Source organism: Populus alba, chromosome 1, assembly GCF_005239225.2.
Source record: "Populus alba chromosome 1, ASM523922v2, whole genome shotgun sequence".
Classification (NCBI taxonomy): domain Eukaryota; kingdom Viridiplantae; phylum Streptophyta; class Magnoliopsida; order Malpighiales; family Salicaceae; genus Populus; species Populus alba.
Window position 1 is genome coordinate 13,056,413 of NC_133284.1, and position 26,629 is coordinate 13,083,041.

The window sequence follows — 26,629 nt, forward strand, 5'->3', positions numbered from 1 at the left end:
TTTCCATCCCTAGTACAAAGACATTGTAGAATTTATCTTCCAAACAATATCAGCTACGAAGACGAAACGTATACTCTACCGATCCTTTAGCAGCCGCCTAAAATAAAGCTTTATATATAGCCTCCTCTAATGTTTCGTGGCCGTCGTTGGCGCTCGCCTGACAAGCGACGATGGCTGGGGAAATAAAGAATCTATCCTTTGTCTAAATAGAGGTTATCTGCAAACATTTTATTAGGCACAATAGCACTATGCAAGTATCTCTCACGTTGATGATCATCTGAAATTCTCAATCAAGAAATAAGGACGGGAAAAATTGATCAACCACATTACTTTTAAACAACCTTTTATATATGAACTATACACCATATATGTTTGGGGGTGTTTAGAAGTCTCTAGCAGTTGTTTTTCATATTTTTTTTATTTAAAAATATATTAAAATAATATTTTTTATTTTTTAAAAATTATTTTTATATTAATGTATCAAAATATATGAAAATATTAAAAATTTTAATTTAAAATAAAAATAAAAAAAATTAATATTTTTTAAAAATATTTTTAAAACATAAATACAAATATACCTTAGAATCATGTTTAGGTTGAAAAAGGTGGCCGCTGAAGCCTGGGACCCTAAATTTTCAAATAATTTGCCTAACTTCAATTGCGGTCTCTTAATTTCCTGTATCCAGTTATAATAATGTGGGTCCTTACGTATCACTCCCGGATTAGAATCATTAGATTACAAAGAAATTATGAACTTATTTCTCGTTCAGTTTTGGACTAGACCAAAATCGCATGATAGAGCAAGTTTTTCTCCAGTATTTGAATCTAAAAACCTCATCTTTTCTCATCTTTATTTTTTCGCCATAAAATTAAGCTCTTATAATCCCAACTTGTGTTTTCTCAACTCATAACATATGTCATTATATAAGTAATTTCACTTGAGAATTTAATGAGATTACCTTGACATTTAAGTAGCTAGGATCAGTTAGGAATAATGCTAAACATTAATAAAAATAATTTTAAAAACTATTTATGGAATGTTGGATCAGTTGAACCCATAATCAAGTCCCTCTTTCAGATCGTGATACAATGCTGCATATGTATTCTTATTATTTAGTCTAGTGAACTCGTTGGATATAAATCCCATTTGATTTAAAAAAAAAACCTTGACTTCACCACCTCTTGGGTCGTTGAATATACTTTTACTAGTTTATTGATTTGCACTTTAATATTGGTATTATAAAAAAATAGCTAAAAAATTATAGTTATTAACAATGTTAGTAAGAAAAAAAAAATATTGTGAGCCAATTTTATTTTATTGTGAGTAAAACTCATTGTAGAAGGCTAAAAAAAAAAACAATAGCTAATATTATAAAAAAATAATTTTATAAAGTAAATTAAAACAAATTATAAAATATAATTCTCAATCAACTTAATATTTAAGGATGAAATTAAAAAAATAATAATTTATATTTTACAAAAAACTAGAATCAACTCAAGACGTTAACCAATCAAACTTATAACTCGGATCATTGGATCAAGATAAATTTATAAAAAAGATAAAAATAAATTATAAATCTTGATTCCTTTTAAATCTAATATTAAATAATAATATTTGAAAAGATGAATTTAAAAAAAAAAAAAAAAACAAACAAACCAACAAAGTGTTGTTTAAGTGATGCTTCAGGGAGATGTAAATACAAAATTCACTTCTCTTTTAGTGTATTTTAATGATATTATAATTATAATAAAGAGAGAGCTAATTTGACATAATTAATGAAGGGAACGTGACTAAATTGTACACATTTGTATAAATGTAACCTTTCTCGTTACCAAATATCAAGATTTCTTCAGCAATGCTTAGATATTCACTAGTCAACGTAGATGCGTTACACTGTTGTGGAAAAGATTTTAAGTTAATTTTGAATGCAAAAATAAAGAATTGGTATTATAAATGTGTTTTTTAATATTATAAAATTTATTAATTGAGAAATAAAAAAGATAATTTTATGTATAATACAATAAGTTAAAAAAAAATATAACAACTAATAATTGAAAAAAAAAAATTGTGAATGCTAATTAAACACTAAAATGGGTAGTTAATTTTCCTAGCATTGAGGAAAAGATTTATATAAATGCAAATATTTTATATTGGTTCTCCTTTTTATTTTATATATTATTTATTTTAAAGATTTACTATAGTTGCTAAATACATATAATTTTTTTATATATAAATGCATAATACAAACAAAAATGATCTATTTTAAATTTAACTATAAAAAAATTAAAAATAAATTACAAGAATCTTCTAAATGTATTATAAAATTATAAAATAATTCAGAAGATTGATTGCTATTTTTTTAACCTAAATAATTCAAAAACAAATGAGAGAGGGGATATTAGTAGAAACCAAATTAAAAAAAAAAAACTAGTGCTTTTTTTTTAAAAAAAACACTGTTTTACTGATTGTTTAGATTTATTGGGCAATACCATGCTTCACTATTAGTCAGCCAATTTTGTTTCAATGCAAAACAACTATGCAGGAGTTGCTAATGTCTGTCTTTTTTATTTAAAAGTAAAATTTTGATTATGAACTGAAAATTTGATTTATTCAAAGTAAATATTTTTTAAATAAGAAGGTGATAACATTTTAAATTGACTTAGACTAACCTTAACTAATTCATCCAAACTATGGCTTGGAGTAGGGACCTAGATAACTTAAAAACATTATTGTTATTAAACAATTGTTATTTAATTATATAACAATAAAAAATTATGCTATTAAAAAAGCTAAAAAAATTCATGATGATAAGCTTTAAAATAAGCTTGTTGGTATTATAAAAAGTCTGTTATAATTTTATTTAAAAATAAAGTAAAGATTGAATGGTATTTAATAAAATAATATCTAAAATATATTCTTAACTAATTTAAATATTCAATAAACTAATATTTTTAATTAATTAAAAAAATCAAGCTAGGTGTGCGAGTTTTTTTTTTTTAAAATATGTTTTTTTCTCAAGAGTTGCTTTTTTTTAATAGGCAACAATGACATGTGGTGTCGGATGACTTCTTACCTATTATTTTGTTTTTCAATTATTTTTGGTAATTGAAAAATCAAGATTCAAGTTTATAAATCTAAAATCAAGTTTTCAAGTCATTTATAATAAAAAATACCATAAAAATCTCTGTAAAAGATTTATCAACCCTAACACCTCCAAAATCACTATAAAAAAAATTAACCAAATAAAAAAATATCTTAAATGGAGTCTGAACTACCTTTTCAAATATATTTATAGAAAATACTATTAGTTTCAATCTACTTTTATTAAATGAAACTTGTTGATACTAAGATTATTATTTTGGTTGCTGGAATATGGCCAATCAAATGTTTTTTTTTATCTGTTGTTTTTTGACGACTCTTTCCTGTCTCAAACATAGAGAGTTTTAGATCAAAACGAATAATTTTCAAACTAAAGGGATATAAAAAAGTTTGACACAATCTTTTGGCAAAAAAAGGCACATTTCGAATAGTTAAAAAACCTTTGTTTTACCAATAATTTCAATTTGGGTCCTTATATTCTCAATCAAGAACTGAATTTTTTTTTTTTTGTAAAATTAAACATTAACTAAATAAGAGAATTTGTTTTTACGCTACGAGAATCTCATAGCAACGTAATTGAAAACAAAATTCTTGGGTCAAAATTTGAAATAATACAAGGATAAAATTAATAAATAAATTGACTATAAAATTTTTAAAAAAACTTTTAAGAGCTAAAAAAAATAGTTAACCAATAGTACATGAGATTATTAATAGTAACAAACAATGAATCTTTTAAATTTATTTTAATTTAATATTACATTTCGTAAAATATTCCTCGCGAGACTTGTGATATTTGATTTGGTGTACAAGATACTTGTATATGACTTTAAGAAATGTTTATATTAAAGAATACATTAATAACGTTTCTAATTTTTCTTATGTTAAAAAAATACTAAGTCGACCTGACTTGCAAACTAATCATCTAGGCTATGTTTGTTTGTGTTTTAGTTGTATTTTTTAAAAAATATTTTTTTTATTCAAATTATTTTTTCTAATGTTTTTAATATATATCATTTTAAAATATATTTCAAAATAAAACAATTATTTTCACCATAATCTCAAATACCTTATTAGTCTAGTTCTTGGATTGTTTTTTTTTTGAAATAACATAATTTAGTAAAAGTTTTAGAAAAATAATATATATTCAAAAAGTATTTATAAAATATAACAGTTTGAATACAACTGTATTTTTTCAATATTAATTCTATATAAAATTATTATTAAAAATATCTGTTAAACACAATCATGATTTTTAATATTAATTTTATATATAATTACTATTGAGAATAATAATTATGTAGTGATATTTCCTCTTCTTTAAAAATAAAATTAATTTTATCAAAAAAATCCACTAAAAAATGTAATATATATATTTTTTAAATCACTTTTCAATAATAATTATATTTAAATTGTATTATTTTTCAAATATTTTTTTCATAAAGGTTATTTACTCGAAACTTTTGTTAAAATGCGTTAGAATTACAAAATACCCCTATTTCTAAAAGTCCTAATCCAGAACGAGTTTTCACCATAGTTATTAAACCCGGCCGGGGGTTGAGACAACCTGGGCCAGAGCACAGATAAGATAAGATAAGATAAAATAAAATAAAATTACAACAACCAAGTCCAATTGTACTGTACTGTACGTAACTTATTAGTTTGTGGGTTTAAAAGACCCACACCCAATCACTCTCTCTCTCTCTCACCAACCTACATAATTCAATCCCAATTTACATTCTTTCTTTGTTTTCAATTTTGTCCACCATTGAATTTGACCCGCTGCTCCCTCTACCACGTCGTGATTCTTAGGGTTTCTTTCTTAAGTTTCTCTCTTTGCTTGCTTGCTTTCTGGATATTCGTAAGTGTTCCACCCGTACGGATTCTTCTCTCCTGTTTTTCAAGTCAAGCCTGCTCCCTCCCGTCCTGCCTTCTTCTGCGTTTACTTGTTATTTCCCCCTTCTTTCTTTCTTTCTTTCTTGTATTGACCAAGGAAACTAGGGGGGGGCGTACTCTGAATTTCTGAATTTCTATTTGTCTTTTGATCTCTTCTGTTGAGTTTCGTCTTTTTCGGGTTTAAGTTTTTTTCGGAGATTTGGATTTTGTAGCTTCCTTGTTTATCCAGGGATTTGAATTTTGAGGTGTCTAGCTTTCCAGCTGATTCTGTCCATTTTGAAGATTTTAGAATTGGATAGACAAGACTAAAAGGGTATGCTCTCTTTAATATCAGCTTTGAATCCTTATTTTTCGTGCTCTTTTGACATGATTTGAGCTATTAGGGGTTTTTTGAGCTTCGTTTTGGAGTTATGGTGATACCCTTAAACTGTGAGTATAATCAGAATAATTAGAATCTAGCATATTCAAGCATAAATTTTGGAGTTGTGGGTATTGTTTTGAGGCCTTTCATGGTTTGATTTTGTGGTTATATCATAAAATTGGTACTGGGTTTCTTGAAGTAAGCTTGGATTGATTTTTTTTTTTTTTAAAAAAAAACAATGGATAACTCGAAAAACAGGCAGAGTGATCATCTGGGCGTGAACAAGATAGGCAAGAATATAAAGAAGAGTCCTTTGCACCAACCCAATTTTGCTAACAATCCCAATCGGCAACAGCCTCAACCTCAGGTCTACAACATAAGCAAGAATGACTTTAGGAACATTGTTCAGCAACTAACCGGTTCCCCATCACAAGAACCCTTGCCTAGACCTCCCAATAATCCACCTAAGCCTCAAAGTATGCGGTTGCAAAAGATTAGACCGCCTCCTTTAACACCTGTTAATCGACCTCATGTTCCTCCTCCATTCCCAGCTCCAGCAGTGGCTCCACCTCCGGTTCCTTATCATAATGCGTTTGTTAGGCCAGGGATGCTGCCCCCGCCTAGCCAATTTGGGCTACCTTCTCCAACAATGATGATGCCACCATTGACACCTGGAGACTCAGGTTGGGCAAACACAGCAGAGTCTCCTATCTCGGCATACATGCGTTACCTTCAGAATTCAATTATAGACCCGGGTTCTTGGGGAAACCAAGCTCAACCTCCACGACAACCCCATCCACCACCACCACAAGGTCCAGGGCAAATTCAGCCTCAACTTCAACCGCCTTCTGGTGGTCTGCTTCCGAATCCACATCTGCCTCCAGTACCCACACCTGGAGCGAATGGTCCTGTCCCATATATGCCCAATCTCCCTTCCCCGCGAATGAATGGTCCTCCTCTTTTGCCCTCGCCAACATCTCAATTTTTTTTGCCCTCTCCTACTGGTTACATGAATTTATTGTCTCCCAGGTCACCATACCCTCTACTTTCTCCCGGGATTCAGTTTCGTCCACTGACACCAAATTTTGCATTTTCACCAATGGCCCAGTCAGGGGTTTTAGGTTCAGGGCCTCAACCACCACTTTCTCCAGGTTTTTTTCCATTATCACCTTCAGGTTTTTTCCCCTTCTCAAGTCCAAGATGGAGGGATCAATAGTCCATGAGATAACGTTCTTGTTTGCGGAGTTCTGTGTTTGATAAGGAGCTGGTACATTCTTTGTGGAGGCTCATATGTGATTGGCAGGAACTTCAGTTGTGAAAATGTTCAAGTATACGGCTTGTGTAAGTGGTCCTCTGAAAAGTTTCTCTTTGTTTTTGTTGTCATTTTGTTTTGTTGATAGTTGATACTAGTTTTCCAGCTTGTGCTGAGATTAGAATCTGTAACTTCAATTATTTTTAGTTTCTTGGATGAGTGTTAATTGGGTGATGTAGCGAAGTTCAGACCCAAGTTGACTGGACACCTGAACAGGAGCTGTAACATATAAGACTGCTGTATCATGAAAGGAGGTAGGCTTACAGGCACCAAAATTTAGCATGTAGGTTTTGTAGCAGAGAATTCTAATGTACTTGTACTTTTCTGGATTACACCTTAGTTGCTTTGAAGTTCGATTCTTCTCAGATAAGGAATTCTAATGCATCAGGTTTTATTTTTATTTTTTCGTTCTTTGTTCCATATCCTATACAATGAACAATTCATTTTGTTCAACTGTTTCAATTGTTGATAATGATGTTTTGGTTGTTGCGAAATGCTGGTTGTATTTCATTATCGGCTATCTTGTCGTAGCAATTAGTTTTGAATGTTCTGTCTACTTCATTTTCATACCTGCTTTCCAAGAAGATAAATATGATTTGTTCTTCTGATTGTAGCTGTGCTATGGAAACATATGCTATCCTTAAGTTTGTTCAAGGGGTTGGAACTTGAAGAGCACCTTCCAAGTTTTGTTTGCATTACAAGTACATCACCGATTTGTTTCATGCTGTTTAGTCTCATCAGCCTGACTTCATTATTTCCTTGTGTTATTATTTTCATATAATTCATGCTCAAGAACATTTCATGTTTAAGCATGGAAAGGTATAGGTTTTGGTGCATGTTTTCATCTTGCAAATTACGGACAAGGTTTAAGCCACTTTTCCTCACAGACTTGACCTTTTTAAAATGTTTGGCCAGCATTTCTGAGTCTACCATTGTTTGATGTGGACTCCATGCCCTGTATTGCTATTTCATAATACCTTATGATTGTGATTGAATGCCAGCTTGGAACCATCCGTCTTGTGCTTTCAAGACCTAATTGATTTTGAAACAGTTTTTGTTTAAAATTGGAGGGGTGAGGTTAAACAAAAGAATAGCATCTCATTGTCATGAATCACGTCTAGTTGCTTGAAGTCTTGGTGTTGCTTGGCTATAATACTCTTACCACTCTAGGAAGACTTGGAACAGCCCCACGTTCAAGCTCGGTCTAAGGTAGCCAAAATGTGATATTTTAAACTTCGGAACCGAGGTTTTAATTTGATTTTTTGAATATCTGGAAATGGTGGAAGATGGAAACTTGTAAAATTAAAAGTATGTTAGTGCAATAGACATCTTTCCAGAATACAGAACGGTTGATCAGAGAGAGGATCACACCATTGAATTGAACTAGTTTCTGGAATAAAAAGCCCGGTTTAAGTCAGGTGCGCGCGCGCATTGAATTGATACTGGTGTTCTTTTTAACTTCTACCTTTTTAATTATTGTCCTGTCTTTGTTCTTCGGTCTGTTCTGCCTCGATGAAATAGTTTCTTAATCTTTGGAGAGTGTACATGAGCCGGTAACACGCTTGTATCATAACAACTCTCTGGGGACACAATTTGAACATTTACTTTTACATGTGTGGTTGTGGCAGGGTTGGTAATTACAAGTCCATTTGTTGGTGGGGCTAACTAGTTATCTGCAGCTTATGAATATCTAAAAGAAAGTCTCAAACATTGTTCACATCTCCAGTAGCTTTGATCACTGCCTCTCCTTGCTCATATAAATCTCTCTCAATCTTTTGCAGTTGCCTTGCAGCAACAACTCATTGCATGAGAGGTCAAATTCCTAGAATGTAACAGCGTTGGTTTTTCACTGCAGGATCTGATTATTTGCCTTGTACGTTAAATTTTTCAGTTGGATTTGCAATATTAATATTATTATGCTCTATTTGATAACTTTCTTTTTCTCTTTTTCATTGATGTATTTGATTCTTGGATTGTGAGCTTTGCCTTTCATATTTACCAAATCTAGCTATAACCCTTTGAATTTAGCAAGTTGCATGCTTTCTTTCGTATGATCTTGTTAATCACTAACTTTGTATTTGTGAAAAGTCTTAGTTAATGCTTGGTCAATTTGAACAAACATACATTGATGTCGGTCTACTTTGTTAAGATGCATGCATCCAGTAGATCTTGATGCACTCGCTTCTTAAGATGCTTGCTTTAGTTATAGTTCATCCATGGTTTTTGAGAATGGTGCCACCTTCACCTTGAATTTTCTTTGTTGGAAAGTGGAAATGGTCCACGGACATAGCCGTGTAGGATTTATTTAGACGGGTCAAAGTTTGTGGGTCAAAGAAGTGGTATTGCTTTGCAGAAACGCGGAAACTGAGATGTCAAATTTGGTTGACTTCAGAGGAGGGGGTGCCTGTTTTCTCCTCTCATTTTTGGCACATTTCGAAGGGGTCATAACTGGATGACGATCTCGTACATCTTTTACCTTCCTATTTCTTTCCCTGTAATATAATTTGTCGATTGATGTTATCATGTTATTCCCGTCCTAAATAGAAGGGCTTAAGCTTTGCTTTTAAATCTGTCATGGACCCGTATCCGTCTCTAATAAGAAAAAAACAAAAAAAAAGATATGAGATTCAAAAAATTAATTTTTATTTGAAAATGTATTAAAATAATTTTTTTTAATGTTAACACATCATAAAAAATATTAATTTGATATTTTTCAAGTCAAATATATTTTTAAAATATACTTAATCATAATTTTAAATACAAAAACAAACGGTATTAGCTTGTATTGTGGCAGGAAACATTATGGATTCACACCATGATTCTTCTTTGTTTTTAGTCCATTTATTTTTTTTGGTCAATTGTTTTTTATGATTTGATCCTTGTATATTAGATTAATTTGCAATTAGGTTTTGTTATTTGTTTTGCTGTATTGGCTACTTGTAATGTCAAGAAACAAAATTTCTCAAAGTTCTTCAAAACATATTACCAATACTTGAATATTTTTTTATATTAAAAAAAATTAATATGGCCCGTATCACAGCCACCAATCTTGTCCCTTGCAAAGCTCGCTCAAAGCAGACGTTTTACATTTCTTCATAGCTAACGTGGGCTTATGGCTTTTGTGGATTTTGAATAATGGGTTGAACGACAGTTTTATATCCATTTGATGTTTTTTCTTTTCTCCAGCAAGGCATTCCTTTTAATTTAGCCTATGTTTTCGCTGTAGTTGGTCCTAGATTTTCTGAAAGATAAAAACAATAATATCTAAATGATTGTTAGAAATTTTTAATATTATTATTAAACTAGATATAAATTCAAAAAAAAAAATCTTAACCAAAATCTTAATTTAGCCTAGTTTTTAAATCAAATCATGAAAATTACTTTGACATAACCTTATCAATTAAGTACTTTTCAAAGAAAAAAAAGGGTCAAGTTCACTCATAATTAATTTATTAAACCTGTAAACTGAGTTATGAATTCTATAAAGTTTAATAACTTTTTTTATTTTATTATATGATAAAAAAATAAAAATTAATTTACAATTAACCTAATATCAAATTATAAAACTCAATAACAACCCAAAATAAATTGAATAAAAAAATCAAATAATTAATAAAAAAAATTCATGGACTTGTTTTAAAAAGATACGTGGGTATAAAAGAGATCCAGACGCCTGAATTAGGTTTTATTTTTTGTTGTCTATGGAGCAAAAATAAATTTATTTCACTACAAATCAAACCCACGATATCAACAATATTTCCATGCGATAACCATTAAAGCTACAACATGAAGTTATCAACCAAACAACTAAACAAATATATAAGATCAGTTAAACCATCACATGTTTTTTAACTGTATTTATAATTAGCTTTCAAGTTGGTCTGAGATGTTAGAAAATTGTTAATGCACTTTTGCTTGTCACTTAACTTGGGCTAATCTCGAGTCAACGGGTCTCGTAATTGGAAGTTGTTCCCTAACATGTCTCTCTTCTCAATCGTCAGCACATCATGGTGGTCAGCTGGTCACCACCGTCAGGAAAACAACAATTTAAACCCAACACCACCATTCAGATTCATTAAGATATTGTCTTACTTTGATTGTCCGGTATATTAATTTGATATAATAAGATTAATCCATGAATTGATTATGTATTGATTTCATATCGCAATCAGATTTTTTTTTAGTCTGATGACCATTCTGAAAGCTATTTTATTGTAAAACAGAGCCCACTTCAAATTTGGTGTTTTTCTCCATTTTTTAAAAAGCTCACCAACCATATATTTTAATCGAACATATCCAATCTAGCCTCTCTCTTTTTCCCACAGTTGCCTTCCAAATTCTCATTTTTTTTCATATTGAGATCACAAGAATTAATAACAAAGAATTTCGAAGTGTGTTATTCAACTGGTCAGGTTTTAAATTTGCTTTCTAGATCTCATCAGTTCGAGTCTCATAAATTTCAGAGTCACTAGAAACTTACATATTCATTAACTTCAAGACCTATAAAATTAATTAGAAATGAACGTAAGATAACCCGAATATCCACATTATTAATAATAATAATAAAAATAATAATAAAAAAAGCCAAACTCGATGACATAAGATGGAAGGAAAAAGCTCGCCCTAAAAAAAATTGCTTCATTCTTGAGATGGGCTGCCTTAGCTTAAGCCTGAATTTGGTAGCAAGTCTACGACATTGTGGCAAGCCCATAGTTTAGTGAAGTTTTACGTTTTCTTTTAACAACGTCCTCTTTTAACCTTTCTCATAAGTCGTTTGTTGTTTACTGTATAAATTACAAGTGATTTAAGTATTTTTTTTTCATATTTTTTTTTTTCTTTTGGGTGGTAATATAAATAAAAGATAACGAAAAACGTGATTGACGTATTTTTTAGGAATTCAATAATTTTCTAAAACATCTTCTTCTTCTTTTTGTAGTGGGTTGCGATTTATATATTGGTATTGAGGTGTTTTATAACGTTAATATTGTATTAGGGTTATAATAGTTAATTAAAGGCTCATGAAGGGTTTGTGCTTACGAACATTTAGTTTCATTTGATATTATGCAGTGTGAAAGGTTGGAAATTGAATTTGATTCTACTGAAGCAATTCAGTGTATCAAAAAGGAATGCAGCGCTTCACGTCCTTAATTGTTTTGATCCAGATTCTCAAAAATAATATGAAGAATTGCTTTAAAAGCTTGTCTGATTATGTGATTGAGGCTGCCAACAACTTATTCAATCTCATTTGGTTAATAAAATATAATAATTTTGTATGGATTCTATTAAAAATGTTTTTTTTAATATTAATTAAAAATAACTATAATTTATAACTTTTCTCACACCTTTTTTTCTTTTTAAATAATATTAATGACACATTATGCATACCTTGAGGGAGGGCAAGGGCAATTTTTGGCTAAAATGTTAGCTAAGGTGGGAGCACTCAAGAGAAAGTTATGGAGATGTTGAGTACTCTCCTGGCATGGGTGTGTTCTTGCAAGCATGCTATAGTGTGTTTGGGTAAGAGGTGTAATTAATTTTTTTTAATAGTTCTTTTAAAGTATAAATCACATCTTCTAAAAGTAAAAATATATGTTTATCATTGAAAAAAAACCACCATACCTTTCACCAAAACACACTATATCGGTGTTTATTTTATTTGAAGTTGGTTTCTTTGTTTTATTTTTTTCACATACTAAAAAATATGAACCTTTGGAGTATAAATAACACGGGTTGTGGCATGATTTGGGTAAAGTGACTTTAACTTTGAATAGTGATTTAGAAACTATTTTTAAAAAATAATTTATAATAAAAATAAATTAAATAGAAGTATATTTGATAAAAAATTTTTTGACAAAGTAAGTTTTTTAAGTTACAAACTATAACTTTTAAATAAAACATTTTTTTATTTAAATAAAAATATTATTTTGTTTTATCAAATATACTTGTAAATAAATTATATCTGCTTGTAAATACATATCATTCTAGGAGTTGTTTGGAATTATGTTCAAAAAGGTATTTCATTAAAATTTAATTAATTTTTTTTTTTTAGATATGTATTAATTTTAAAAATAAAAAATATTATTTTAATATATTTTTATAAAAAAACACCTTAATGATAATCATTACCACATTATTAAGTATCATATAACAATCACTTTTTCTCTGCGAGGTAGACAACTCAATATTAAAGGTCGCAGAGGTGAGATTTCTTGATGACAATATTTGTGACGAGACCCACGACATGACAATAACGAATGATCTCTCTTGACAATGAAAACCAAACTTTCATAGCTATTTAATTTGGCTTCTATAGAGTAAAAAATAAAACCATAGAAATGATTAAAAACAAACATAATTTCCAAGGAATCAAGCGGTGGGACACTGAATCACATTTCTTGCGACACCACGCAAATTGCAATGCAACTCTCCAGGTCACTTAGGACAACAGTTGGCTGCCCAACTAGCTGCCGCTATTTCTATATTTATGTGTGCCCGCACACGTCAAGCTGAATAACGAACTAATTAAAGCAGTTGGAAAAATTGAAAAGGTATACCAGTTTGCCTCTGTTTCCACTTCGCGTAGAAGAAGCACCAATTAACAGGAAATTGAAGCTGTTAATCTTTCATTCTTTCAGCTAAAATGGGGTATTGTCACGGTGGGATTAAATCGATGCAATCCATAAAAAGAGAGATTGACGAAGTGTTTGAAAGTACAATAATGGTGTTTTTTAAAGCTTTTTTTAATTAAAAAATACGATAAAATAATTGTTTTTGGCGCATGACACTGAAAGGTAATGGCTTCTCGTTGATCGGCTTTTAAGGCCTTTTTCTCCATAATTTAGCGTAGCCACTACTTTTCTCAAGAGAAAAGGAGCCAGTAAATAACTAAAGAAAATACCTAAATTCAGGCAGAGATATTCTCCGATGAACCCCACGGAGCATTTCCCTCTCTAAAACTGGGCTCTGCAACTCCTACGGCTACAAATCGCCCCCCTCTGTCTTTGTTTCTTTTTAGCCAAGTTGGCAACTTGCAACCTCACTCCCCTGCCATAAAGAGGCAAGTCGCAATCTGAAGACTTTCCCGTCACCAGGACAGTGCTCTCAACATGGTCCAGGCAATCAAAGATAAACATATACCATCAATCAGTGACCATCGAGCTATCCCATCCGTCCAATTAGCGGTGGTTAAAATATGTTAGGAAAGAAACAAGAGAGTTTGGATGGTGTCTTTGCATGCCGTGTCTTCCGTCCGTACACCTTTTACGTGGAAAATAACCATTCAATGAAGCAGCATCGTTGCCCCCACTGTTTTATCCAATCCCCTTGAAGATTATGACGTCGCAACATGCTTTCTAGTTTCCAGTCAATCATTTCACAATTGCATTACTATCGCAAGAAAACAGTGATGATGTTCTTTGAAAAATATATTTATTAATGATGAGAGAAGTTTCTGTTCTAATGTAACCTGGTTGTTCTTTACTCATCAACTCGTTTTATTTGTTTCGATCTCCATTAATTTGGGATCCATAGAAAGAGAGATGTTGAAAAACACCTAAAAAAACTGTTGGTTTTCATGGTTTTGATGATTAAAACAGTCAGATTTCATATTAAAGGTTTTTTTCGACGATAGTTTGATAATAATGGTTCTTTTCTCAAAACACAGCGGCAAAGGCAGATCGAATTTGATTGATTTTTATTTTTTTTAATAGGTACCTCTGTTTTAACCGCCTAATTTCAAGGGAACTGCAGGGTAGAGGCTCAAATTCTTCTTCGCCGACCTTTTGACTTTGCCCTGACTTTACAAGCCGCACCATTTTCCTCGAATATAAATGGTGGTAAGAATTTAAGCCACCCAGCCAGCTACACACAAGCAATCTAACCATGATCCTAAATTGCAGCTCGTTAAGTACTTAGCACCTCAACCCACAGATCGAGACTTGGCTCAAAGTTAGGCGGTTCCATGTCAACCATTTTAAGTTTATCGAGCTAATAAATGAGCAAAAAAAGCAAGCCTAATAATCCAAAGTCACGAGCTCAAACTAACATGGAAGAAGTTATTAGTTTAACTCCTAACATGGAAGAAGTTATTTGTTTAAACTACATCGTTGTTGACCATATTGTGTTGTTTGGGGAATCCAATTACTATTTTTTAACATAAAAAAATATTTTCTCATTGCTAACATGTTTTTTAATAAAAAAAATTAATGATAGTCTTAAAATATGATACTTATTGGATAATATCTTTTTAAAATATTGATATTGTGATATATTAGATAACTTTTTTTTTCTTCAAATATTAAAATAAAAACATATTAGATTAATCAAGATTAACTTGTCAAATCTATAATTTGAGTCATGAGATTATAATAACTTTATAAAAAATATATCAAAATTAATTATAAAAATTAATTCCTAATCAACCCAATAATGAAGAAAAAAAATTTGAAAAGAAATATTAAATTAAAAAAGAAACAAAAAAACTATCAAAGTCAACTCGAGTTAACTTGTCAAAATAATGACCCAAGTCATGACTTATCAATATAACCCTATAAAAAGCAAATAAAAAACAATTACGAAGCTCAATTTTCAATCAATCTGATGTTGAATGATGAAATAAAAAATAACAATTAAAAAAAAAAAAAAAAACAAAAGTCAACATGAGTTAATCTGTTAAACTTGTGATTTTGATCATGACATTGAGATAACTTAATAATAAAAAAATAAAAAAAATTGCAAAGCTCTATTTCCAAGATATCTAATGTTAAAGGTTGAAATCAAGAAAAAAAACTAAATTCATGAGACCGGGATAACTCCACAGAAATTTTTTTTAAAACAAAATTACGAAGTACAATTCATAAACAACCTAATATTTTACATTATGAAATAAAAAAAATTACTCAATTAAAAAAGAACCTAGTTTACCTAGAAATATTTGTCAAACCTGCAACCCCAGTTAGGAGATTAGGATAATCCCTAGAAAAGCAAATCAAAATTAATTACAAAGTCCAATTAAAAAAACAAAAAAAATAAAGAAAGAACTCGGTTTAACTTTCCAAACTTAATTTTTATTAATATTGTTTTGTGAATAGAGTTATAATGATTTAGCCATGTACAAATAACAAAAATTAAAAATACTAATAATATTTTTGTCATACTCTATATATAGAATTAAGACTGATATAGCAAATAGAAAACAATATGAATATGAATAACCAAACTGGTAATAAGAATGAATACATAACAAAATATACACAACCCACTCAGTCTAATTGCAAATACATACCATCCCATTTCCCTACAATAAAAATAAAAGGGGAAAGAAAGAAGGAAGGAAATTTTGGAAAATTCGACTTTCCACATGTATTATTTATCCATAAATTACAGACACTCCTAGATGATCAGGTAGTGATCGTGCATGCGGCCTCGCCTCTGGTTATGAGTACTTTATAACCTAAATAATCTAGCGGGCAATCAATCAATCTTTGGTTAAAAAAAAAAAAAAAAAAAAGCATTCCATAATGCCTTCAGCTGACTACGGAACTTGCTGCTCTTTAAGATTTTGGTGTTTCCATTCCACTCTACTTTACCTATCCATAACTTACAGGAGATTCAAAGGCATGCAAGCGCAGTATCAGACACAGAGAGAGAGATTCTTCCCATCTGGAAAATTCACTCCTTTTACCTGTCACAACAGGTGATCGATCTCCCCTCCCCCCCGTATGTGTTAGAATGGTCCATCCCCATGACAAAACAGTTTCCTCTTAAAGATTCTTGCCTTGAACTGAGGTCCAGATTGCTGCTGCTCTATCTATGGATCCAGACCACCTTCTTCTACTGGCAGTTAATATTGATGTTAATATATGTTTTAATTACGTATTCCACTATTCCTTCTCGAAAAAGAAGAAGAAAAAAAGGGTCAACAAAGAAAAATAAATTCAGGATGCGGCAAGGTGACGCGACGTCAAGTGTGGAGTGTGCTTTGCTTTTCCGTTTCCTCTGTTCATATACTAGTTTGCTAAGCGTATGTTTAGCAAATTCATAATCCAATAAATGTTGAAAATAAACTAAATATCAATTCTGAAAAATAGCAGAAGAACCAGTTTATTGGCCTCAATACATTGAATTTATCAATCAATTCAGTCTACAAATACATTTTGTGTTTATATTAAAAAAAAAAATTGTATTAATTTAATTTCTTAATTGTTTTAAATTTATTTTTTTAAAAAAAAACTTGTAATTCAATATTATAAATAAATATAAAAAAAGGAAATAGCTAAAAAAACTTTTAATAAAAATATTCTTTCCTCTCGATCTTCTTTTTATTCTTCCATTATTATTTTTTATTTTCTACCACTCCTATCTTTCTTTCAACAATATCTAAGCTAATTGCGAATTTAATGAAGCCCTTATCTTCCATTTCATGCATCTTTGTTATTTGTGTTGTGTGAACCCAACCAGCCAGCCAGGATGAACATCATCTGAAATAAGTAAAGAATTAATGTAATGTAAACAACAGAAAGAGAGACAAAACAGATAAAGCGAAACAGCACACCAATTTCTTAATCTTCACGAAAAATTAAAAGACATTGATATTCCCAAGACTCAAGATCTCTGACTGTACACGTGCATTGACTCTAATGCCCTTACCTTCCTCTTCCACTCCCAATTCAAACAGAGCATTATCATCACATTGGTAAGAAGTAAAGCCCAAAGCAACACAACCCCTCGATGGTAAATTCAAGGGGCATCAATAACCAATCTATATTCCGACAAAAGCATGTTTTCATTTCCCCAAATACACCAATTAACTGCCCGAAATAAAAAAGAGAAGGAAAAACATACTCACAAAACTTTAAAAATAAAAACTTCGGGGATAAAATAAAGGTACTTTCGCCGAGTGAGTCTTTGGCTCTTTGGGTTTATTATTTTTGGGTTATTATTTACCGTCACCGTCACCGTCACGAGCCAAGCCTTCAGCAACAGACGCAAGTTTTTGGAGATTCAGTTTGACAACAGTATCAGCAAACAGCCGTGTGTCTTCCTCGGTATTCCCTCCCGGTACATCAACGACATACGATTCCAAAACAACCGTCCAGATCTTCCCTGCACGTTCGAACCCATGCACTGTCGTTGCCGACCTGTAGTTCTTCAACCTATGTTCTCCTCCAATAATACTAAACCCCGTGACCTGCCGTTCATCGTCCAGTATATCAAGCCTCTCTGTGCTTGTTGCAGCAGGCAAGCCAGAGATCACGTTCACGTCACGTGTGGATCCCACGGTCATTGTGAAACCTGGGGCCACGCTGCAGCTCTTGATGAAGTGCTTGTACGTCTGTGGCTTGTCGAAACGGCGGGCAATTGACCACACGAGGTCGTTTGGCGCGTTTATGCGCTGTGCTAGGAGAGAGGAGCATTGGCCTGGGCTGATTCTATAGTTGTGAAACTCAGTTATGAGAGGGTTTAACTCGTCGAATTCGGACTGAGTTAAACCAGGTGGGATTGTGACGTGGTGGGTGGTGTAGGTTGTTGGTTCTTGTTGTGCTGGGTCAGTCATGTCTTTCGACTTTCTAGAACACAAAAGGAAAAGAAAAGAAAGATTCCGGGCGTTCGAACTTTGGAAGGAGAGAAATGATAAGAGTGGGGTTTCTGTTTTGGAGAGGGGGGATACTTTGATTCAGGGAGGGAGTAGAGAAACAAATGAAGCGGGTATTAATTTATGATGGTGAAGGAAAGGTAGGAATAAGTGGCTGAGGACGACAGGTGGGGGGTGGAACTAAATGGGTTTCATGTTAGTTGCTTGACATGTCAACCTGTCTAAACTAAGCTCCTAAGACCACCTATTTAATATTTCTTATGCTGATTTTTGCTCTCTTTTTTTAATTATATTTTTGCTTCTCTCTCTCTCTCTCTATCATCATGATTTTCCTCTCTGATGAATCTATAGGTTCTCTTTTTTTGTTAATTTTAGATTGGCCTATTAGGTTTATATAGGTTTTTTATCTACTGCACTCTATTAGAAAATAAAAATAAAAACTTCAATTGAAAATATTTTATTGCTATTTATCAATGAAAATTACTATAGATAGTTAAAGGTTTTGTAGGTAATTTCTAATGAAAAAAACAACAAAATTAAAAAAAAATATCGGTAATTTCATCACTAACATATCAAATTATTAACAAAAATTTCATTAGTAATTTTAAAATAACCTTATGTGTTGATTGTACATGTACTCTCCCTATCTAATGCCAAAAATACAAACCCCTCACAAATCTAATGCCAAAAATACATGTACTCTCCCTATCTCATGTTTGATTTTTTGTTTAATAACCTTAGCTTTTTGTTAGGGTTTTAGCAAACACTAGAATCTGAGGAGACAATGCTTGATTTGCTGGGAAATTTGGAAAACTTGTCCAAGTCTAGATTATTTTCTCTTCAACATTCTATTAGTTCTAAAGTAATTAGCTTTATTGGGTACATTAAAAAAATTGAGTTCTATTCTTTTGAAGTCAATTTTTTGAGAGTTTTAAAGTAATTGAGATCCATGATTGTGCTTTGAAGAGATATTTTTCATGGAGTTTGTATTGGGTTTCTTGGTGTTGCTATTCTTACACGTTGATTCTATGTTATTATGGGAGGTGTTGAGTTTATTACTGGGCGTTTGTGATGTATATGCACAAATTGGCATGTCAAGATTTAAGGGTTTTTGTATTGTTTTATGTTTTTAGGACTTTTTTTCAACTTTGGGCAAAATTGGGTGAGTGGAAAATCTTTTTTCCTTGATGTATGAATAATAATAAAAAAAAGAATCAGATTTGAATTTGATTTATAGTGAAAAAGGTGATGCATATGCTAGTGTTTGTTAAGGTATTTAGCTTCATCTTTGATATGATAGCCATTCTAAGTATGTAGCTCGTATAAGCATGGATACAATACGATATATGCTGGTGTCTCAATTCTTTGACAAGCTCATGATATGACAAAGATACATAAATATATAAACTGACAGTTGTGGAGTTTCTTGCATTTGATCGGTTAAATTGTCTATATTTTTTGTTTTAAGTGATTAAATTGCTCAAGCATACCCCCATAACTTCATTTGAGAAAAGCATGCCACTAACAAAAAAAAAAAAAAACATAGATGAGATCATGGAGTATACTACAAGGGCTGACGAAGGTAGAGTCTACAAAAAATAGATTTGAGAGATAAGAGAGGTAATTAAAGTATACAAAAAGAAAGTGATGAATGTAGTGGATAAGATAATGACATTACTATGTTTTTCTTCTATAAGAAAAACTAATGTCAGGGAATGAGTTTTGAAGATAACCTAATTCTTAGTTTTGAGTTTCTTAAATTCCTTTGAAGAAGACAGTGGACGGGGTTGATTGGAGAGATTTCATAGGTGCCCATTAAGAAAAATTATTCCTTTTTCTAATTGAGATTGAGTTTAATCTGTTTTCTACTTCAAAATTGGTGGTGGTTAATGGTTTCTTTGAGTTCCATTCTCATTCTTTTTTGCTATAACATGAGTAGCGATTTTTTATTTATAAAACTTGGAGGTTGTTAATCAATGTTATCAAGTAGGTTCATTGTGATTTATTTGTAATAAATAATTGAGTTTGTATTTTATAATATGTTTTAATTTTTGAATTGTGTTAATTGTTTTCTTTTATGTATTATATATTCAAGAAGAAACAAGTCTAAGTCCAGCAAAAACGCTATTGCTTCATGAAGTAGTAGTGTTGGTAATTTTTATTGTGAATCTAGTTGATAATTATGAAGAGACACTTAATATAAAAGTTACTGACTAGGGCTTAACTAATGAGAATTGACCCATTAAATCCTTGATTTGGATCGTGGGCCCGACAAAGCTTAATAACTTTGCTTTTCAAAATCTATTTTCTATGTAATTGTAAATAATAATAAAAAAAAAAACATTCATAGAAAAAAACAACAGATAAAATTATGAAGAAAAAATATTATTTTCATTGTCAAACTTGTTTTTCTGATTAACATATATTTTTTTATTTTCACAACAAAATCAGTTTTCTTATTAGCATCATTTTTTTATGAGAAATATTGTTTCTTAATAAAAAACTTATTATGATCGTGAGAGCAAGAGTCAATTAATTTTTTTTTTAAAAAATCATTTATAGACTCTTATATGAAGAAGCTCAAGAATAATAAATTCCAAAAAAATATAATAAAAAATAAATATTCTATTCCCATTAAATACTAATTAGAAAATCATAGGCTTTCCATCCCAAAAGAGATTGGCTTTAGAAAAACATGCCAAGTTTGCATTAGCCTATAATGTTAAACCCACGTGCTTGCTTCATTATTTTTTATGGGTGTATGACACATCATCCATTCATATTTGTTTTTTATAAAAACATAGTTGATGACGCATCATCAGCATGTTGTTTTTTCAGTTATCATAAGCCACCTACAGTGATCTAAATTTTTAAATTTGAGTTAAGAAACTAAAAAAACTCAAATTATAACTTAAAACATAAAAAAAAAATCCTAATGACCATAATAAACTTATTTACAACCCTGGAACACCTTTATATTTGTTAAGGCCCAATCTACTTTTCCAATAACATGAATGGTAAAAACACCTTAATGAATTTTTTCTTTGTCAAGAATAATTCATTGACCAAAAGTTTGGTTTTTTTAGTGGTCAGAGTATAACCGATTAACTATTTTTTTTCTCCTCTATTATTTTTAAACGAGACTCTCTCTCTCCTCTCAAAATATAAGAGCTAAAATATAAAACAAATAAAGTTTATCAATGAAATATGAAACCCACACAAACTAAGGACTAAAAAAAAATAAAAAGAAATTAAAACTATAGCGATCAACCTATGTTTTTCTTATATTGCGAATACAACATTGTACGTGAATCAAAATAAATTATTAGTCTTAAGATTGTCTGGACATAACATAAGAGGATGGAAATGAAACAAAAAAAACTTTAGTGACCAAAATGAAGGATTTCGAGCTCGCGTAGCGAGGTTCCCTTCTGTTTTTTAAATAAACAAATCTGATCCAGCTAAGCAAACCGTTGCCTTTTTATATGCACATCCATTGATTAGGCAACTGAGGAACAAACATTTTTTATTTTATTAATTTCTCTGTCCTCATTGATTATATGAAGTGATCAATTCAAGCCCCTTAGAAATATAATACTTAAATTCAAGTCAACTTTTTTCCGTGGACATCAGGCATCCAGCAAGTCGTTTCTCTCTCTCCCCTTCACGTGCTTGTGACTGCAAGGAGTTTGTGCAAATTGTTTATATATATATATATATATATATATATATATATATATATATATATATATATATATATATATTCAATTTCTTAATGCCCATGATGGCTTCATTTTTTTTTCTCTGGGTTCAGGGTTCAACTATTGTCTCCAGATTATTCGTATAATTAGGTTGCCGTTTAATAAATGAAAAAAAAGACTTTAGGACATAAAGAAAGCGATTCGGAGAGTATCCTAGAACCTTTCGAAATCCTATAATGCGTGACCGCCATTAATTAACCCTCTTCTTTATGTATTTGATAGTTCATTTTATTAAAAATCTTAATAATTTAATTTTTGAGCATTTATAATTTCATGATATTTTTTTTAAAAAATAATTTTTTTTTTTAATAAGAACTTCTTCAACGTTTTCTGAAAAGTTTTATTTTTATTTATAGAAACGTTAAAATAATTTAATGATTGATAATTTCTTAAAAACTTGATTTTCTTTTAATTCTTCAAGAATACAATAGTTTAAGTCTTTTAAACAAAAATAATTTTTTTACTTATAATGAATATTTTTAGAAAATTTTTTTACTGCTTAAAATATTTCAAAATCTATTTGTTTTAAGAAATTAATAGTTTTTATAATTCAATAATTTTCAATAATTCTTGTTTTTTAATTTATTATTTTTATACTTTTAATTGATAATATTTATATAATTTAATGCAATTTGGTATATTTAAATGAATTGAGTGGGTTATAAAAATGCAGGTAACAATTGACAACATATTTTTCACAGGGCCTAATTTTAGGGTTTTTTTCCCTATGTATAGCTAATCTATATAGTCTCTATTTATTTTAGCATACATTAATAGCAATCTATTTATCTATAATACATGGCTTAGTGTCAAGTAGTCCATTGTCACATTCTCCTCCGTGGCACATACTACTTTTTTGTATCAAACTTATGTCTTGTTTATTTACTAGAAAGTAGTATTTTTTGGAAAGTGAATTTCGAGAAATTAAATTAGTTTCGATGTTTAGTGATGTAATGAAAAATAAGTTAAAAAACGCTTTCCAATGTTTGGGTATGTCATGGAAAATGAGTTGAAAAATAACTTATTAATATTTTATTTTTTTCAAGTTTATTAAAATAATAAGGAATAAATCTTACAAATTAAAAAGTTGAATGAGAATGAAATTGAAAAAAAATATATAATTTCATAAATTGTCTCAAATAAAATAAATTATAATCAAAATAATAGAGATCAAATTTAAAAAATTAAAAAATTAAAATATGAAGAAATTAAAATAATAATAATTAATATTTCATAAATTATTTCAAATAAAATAAGTAACAATCAAAAGAATGAGGACCGAATTTGATAGACAAAAAATTTCAATTAAAAACTGATAAGGAAAAAGCAAATAACAATTATAAAAATGAGGACCAAAGTTAATATAAAAAATTAAATTCTAAGGGATAAAATTGAAAAATAAATATTCAAAACAAAAAATATATAATAATCAGAAGTTTGAGGATCAAATTTGATATAATCAGCAAATAATATGATATTTTTTAATTTTTCACAACTTCTAGAAAGTGTTTTTCGCCCAAAATAAAAGGAAAACACTGTCCTGAAAACTAAATCAAATTTTTCTTTGACTGAAAAATGTTTTTCATTGACTGGAAAGTGTTTTTCGTTAACCAACTTTTCTAATGACAAACAAATACAGGAAAGTTGAAAAGTGATTTTTCAAAAATCACTTTCTAGAAAACAAACGCACCCTTAGAAAAATGTTAAGATCATAAGGAAATTTTTAACATTGTCATTAAAGCTAGCTAAAGAGATCGATTTTAAAAAAAAATATCCGATTTGTTTTCTAGTTCAAGTTTCCAATTAAACGAGTTCAAAAAACAACCTAGAGACAAGTAAAAACATGAGTTAATTTTTAAAAAATTTTCAAGCTAATAACTTTTTTTTTTAAAAAAAATATTGAAACAACACCATATTGAATTGACTCTATTCACCATGCAACTTGAGTCATGAACTTCACTTGATTTAATAACTTTATTTAAAAAAAAAACTATTTTTATTTAATTATATGGTAAAAAATATATGCTCATAAAATCGAGCACTAATCCTAAAATAAACGTTTTATTTGAGACTATAATAACCTTATAAAAACTCGACAAAAATAAACTATGAAGTCTATTTCTTAACTAGTCTACTATTAAATGATGAAATAAAAAAAATAAAAGACCAAAAACTAAACAAACTATATTAGGTGCGATGAGTAAACTAATCAAACCTGTGAATCAGGGAACCCGGGTCAACACATGTAAAACCTATATTGTTAGCCCAACCTAGCCCAAAGCTCAACCTAAACCCAACCCAACTAACCTAGGTATTTAAAGAAAAAGTAGTTGGAGCATTCTTTATTTTTTTCCTCTAAAAACACCAAAAAAATCAGTGTTGAACTTAAGGTTTTGTTTCAAGCTAGGGTTAATCAGGTATGTTACATTCAATCAATTTGGGTTATGTTGAAGATCAATTTGGTGAATCAACCCGGCTTTATAATTACATTTTGGTTTCTAAGCTATTTCCTTTTAGTTTTTGATTCGATGTCTTAAACATTCCATTATTTTAATTAAGTTTAGATTTTGATTATATAATAAGTATTATGAATTATTTATTTTGCTTTATTTGATTATGAGAGTTTTTGAAGTGTTATTTGATCTTATTAGTTTTGAAGAATATAATATTTTGAAAGATATTGAAATGCTGTGAAATTTTTATATAATTTTTTTTTATAATATGTATGTTCTGAGACTTAACATAGATGGAGTGTCCTTACAACATTACTTTTGTGTTGCCAGTCATGGACCTGAGATTCGAGTCGTGACAACACGTCAAAATCATGAGTCAGGTCATGAACTCCACTATGATTAATAACTTGTTTTTTAAAACTATTTATTTATTTATATATATGACAACAAAAATAAATCAAGCATTAACCCTATATCAAGATTTTTTAAAAACCATGATAACCTTTTAGAAAGCGAAACAAAATAAATTATGAAACTTAATTCTCAACTAATCCAATATCAAATGATGAAATAAAAAAAAATTAAAAAGAAAAGTTAAACCTTCCAAACCTGCAAATTGGTCCAACCTTCCAAACTCGTAAACAAGTCTATAGACTTTAAAGTTTAATAACATGGTTTTTTAAAAAAATATATGATAAAAAATTAAATGATCATGAAATCGAGCTGAATTAAAAAAAATAAGAAAAAAGGTACCCTACCATCCCCATGAACAATATCTCACAAACTCTAGTACCAGCCTAGTGCTGAAATTTGTTTTTTGATAACACGATAATCATATAAAAGATAAATAAATAAAAAAATATTAACTCTAAATCTAAATAAATACATAATGTAAGAACTAAATTAAAAATATTAAAAATTCAATAACAGAAGCAAAGAAAAAAAATCAGGATCAAAACACACAAATTTCTTTTTACAAAAGACTATGGATTAGTTGTAATCAACAATGTTTATAGTTGTGTTTCCCACACTCTTTAGTTTTGTTGTAATAAAATACATGTCATTGATGCATTGAAAATTGTGTGCTAGAATAAATCTCTTCCTTTTACTTTTATGAAATAGTATTGAGCTGCTTTAGTTTCTTTAAAAGTTTGTTTACTTCCTTATGTTTCTAGATTTTGTGTTTTTTTTTTATTTAAATAAACTAGCTAAAGGTTTTAAATAAATATTGGTAAGAAACTTTAAGCTTTGTTTTTTAACTTTAATGAGTGAATGATGATTTTATTTATAAAGTATTTTAGATTTTATTTCTAAAAGCACGAGGAGATGCATCTAGATGAAAGACTATTTATTTAAAATAAAAACACAAAAGTAGAGTCATTGATTTTTTATTATAAAAATGTTATCATAAAAGTAGACATTATTATTGTTGTATAGAACATCTTGATGAGCTGATAGAATTGATAGAAATAAAATTAAAAAAAAAAGTTGCTACATAGTTTTGTAGTAACTAGAAAATTATAATTGGTTTTTCAGATGTTCTAAATAAAAAATTAGTTATATAATAGAAAAGATAATAATCACTCTATACATTCTACTTAAACTAAGTTATTTGGTGTTTGTTTTTAATGAGAAAATATATTAATTATGCATACATGCTAAGAATTTGTGAAAACTAATAAATGTGTGAAAACTAATATATGTGTGTTTATTATTAAAAGTAATAGACTACTAAAAAATGAGAATGATATGAGAAAAAATTGAATTTGGCATACAAATAAGTTATTTTTTAGGGATTTTAAATTGAATTTAATATAAGTATAAAAAATATTTTAAATTTAAAAATAACAATTGGATTAAATAGGTTTATGTGTTCTATAGTTATTTTAATTCAAATGACATAACAATAGATCTATTCATAACACCATCATTTATACGAAAAAATTTAATTGTTTTGCTTTACCTTCATATACACAAAAACAAAAATTCGTCTATAGCCGCCGCCTCCATTTAAGCAAATGGAGATGGATTTCCATGAAATGAGTACAATTGTCATGCCCTAGTATAATTTGAGATAGGACGTCACACACGAGCCGACGCATGTAAGATCCAATTTCACAACATGTATAGAAAAAGCTGTAAGAAGATCCTTGCAA

At 29.8% G+C, this 26,629-nt stretch overlaps 2 protein-coding genes and 1 long non-coding RNA gene across 3 annotated transcripts; 2 read left to right on the forward strand and 1 right to left on the reverse strand.

Moving 5' to 3' along the window:
* The first annotated feature begins 4,799 nt into the window (after positions 1 to 4,799).
* LOC140955065 (uncharacterized) lies at positions 4,800 to 8,693 on the forward strand. Its single transcript, XR_012168758.1, has 2 exons — positions 4,800 to 5,306; positions 8,448 to 8,693. It is a non-coding gene; the product is annotated as an uncharacterized lncRNA (long non-coding RNA).
* Positions 5,301 to 7,066, forward strand: LOC118039267 (protein HAIKU1). The gene has a single exon (XM_035045923.2). The coding sequence runs from the start codon at positions 5,593 to 5,595 to the stop codon at positions 6,568 to 6,570; it is 978 nt and encodes a 325-aa protein (XP_034901814.1). The 5' UTR covers positions 5,301 to 5,592; the 3' UTR covers positions 6,571 to 7,066.
* Positions 8,694 to 17,200: 8,507 nt separating the features above from the next.
* On the reverse strand, positions 17,201 to 18,479 carry LOC118039269 (abscisic acid receptor PYR1). The gene has a single exon (XM_035045924.2). It carries the CDS (start codon positions 18,218 to 18,220, stop codon positions 17,603 to 17,605), a length of 618 nt encoding a protein of 205 aa, XP_034901815.1. The 5' UTR covers positions 18,221 to 18,479; the 3' UTR covers positions 17,201 to 17,602.
* Between the last annotated feature and the right edge of the window lie 8,150 nt (positions 18,480 to 26,629).

Coding starts and splice junctions, on each gene's coding strand:
- LOC118039269 (XM_035045924.2), bottom strand. CDS start 18,220: ATGACTGACCCAGCACAACAAGAACCAACAACCTACACCACCCACCAC.
- LOC118039267 (XM_035045923.2), top strand. CDS start 5,593: ATGGATAACTCGAAAAACAGGCAGAGTGATCATCTGGGCGTGAACAAG.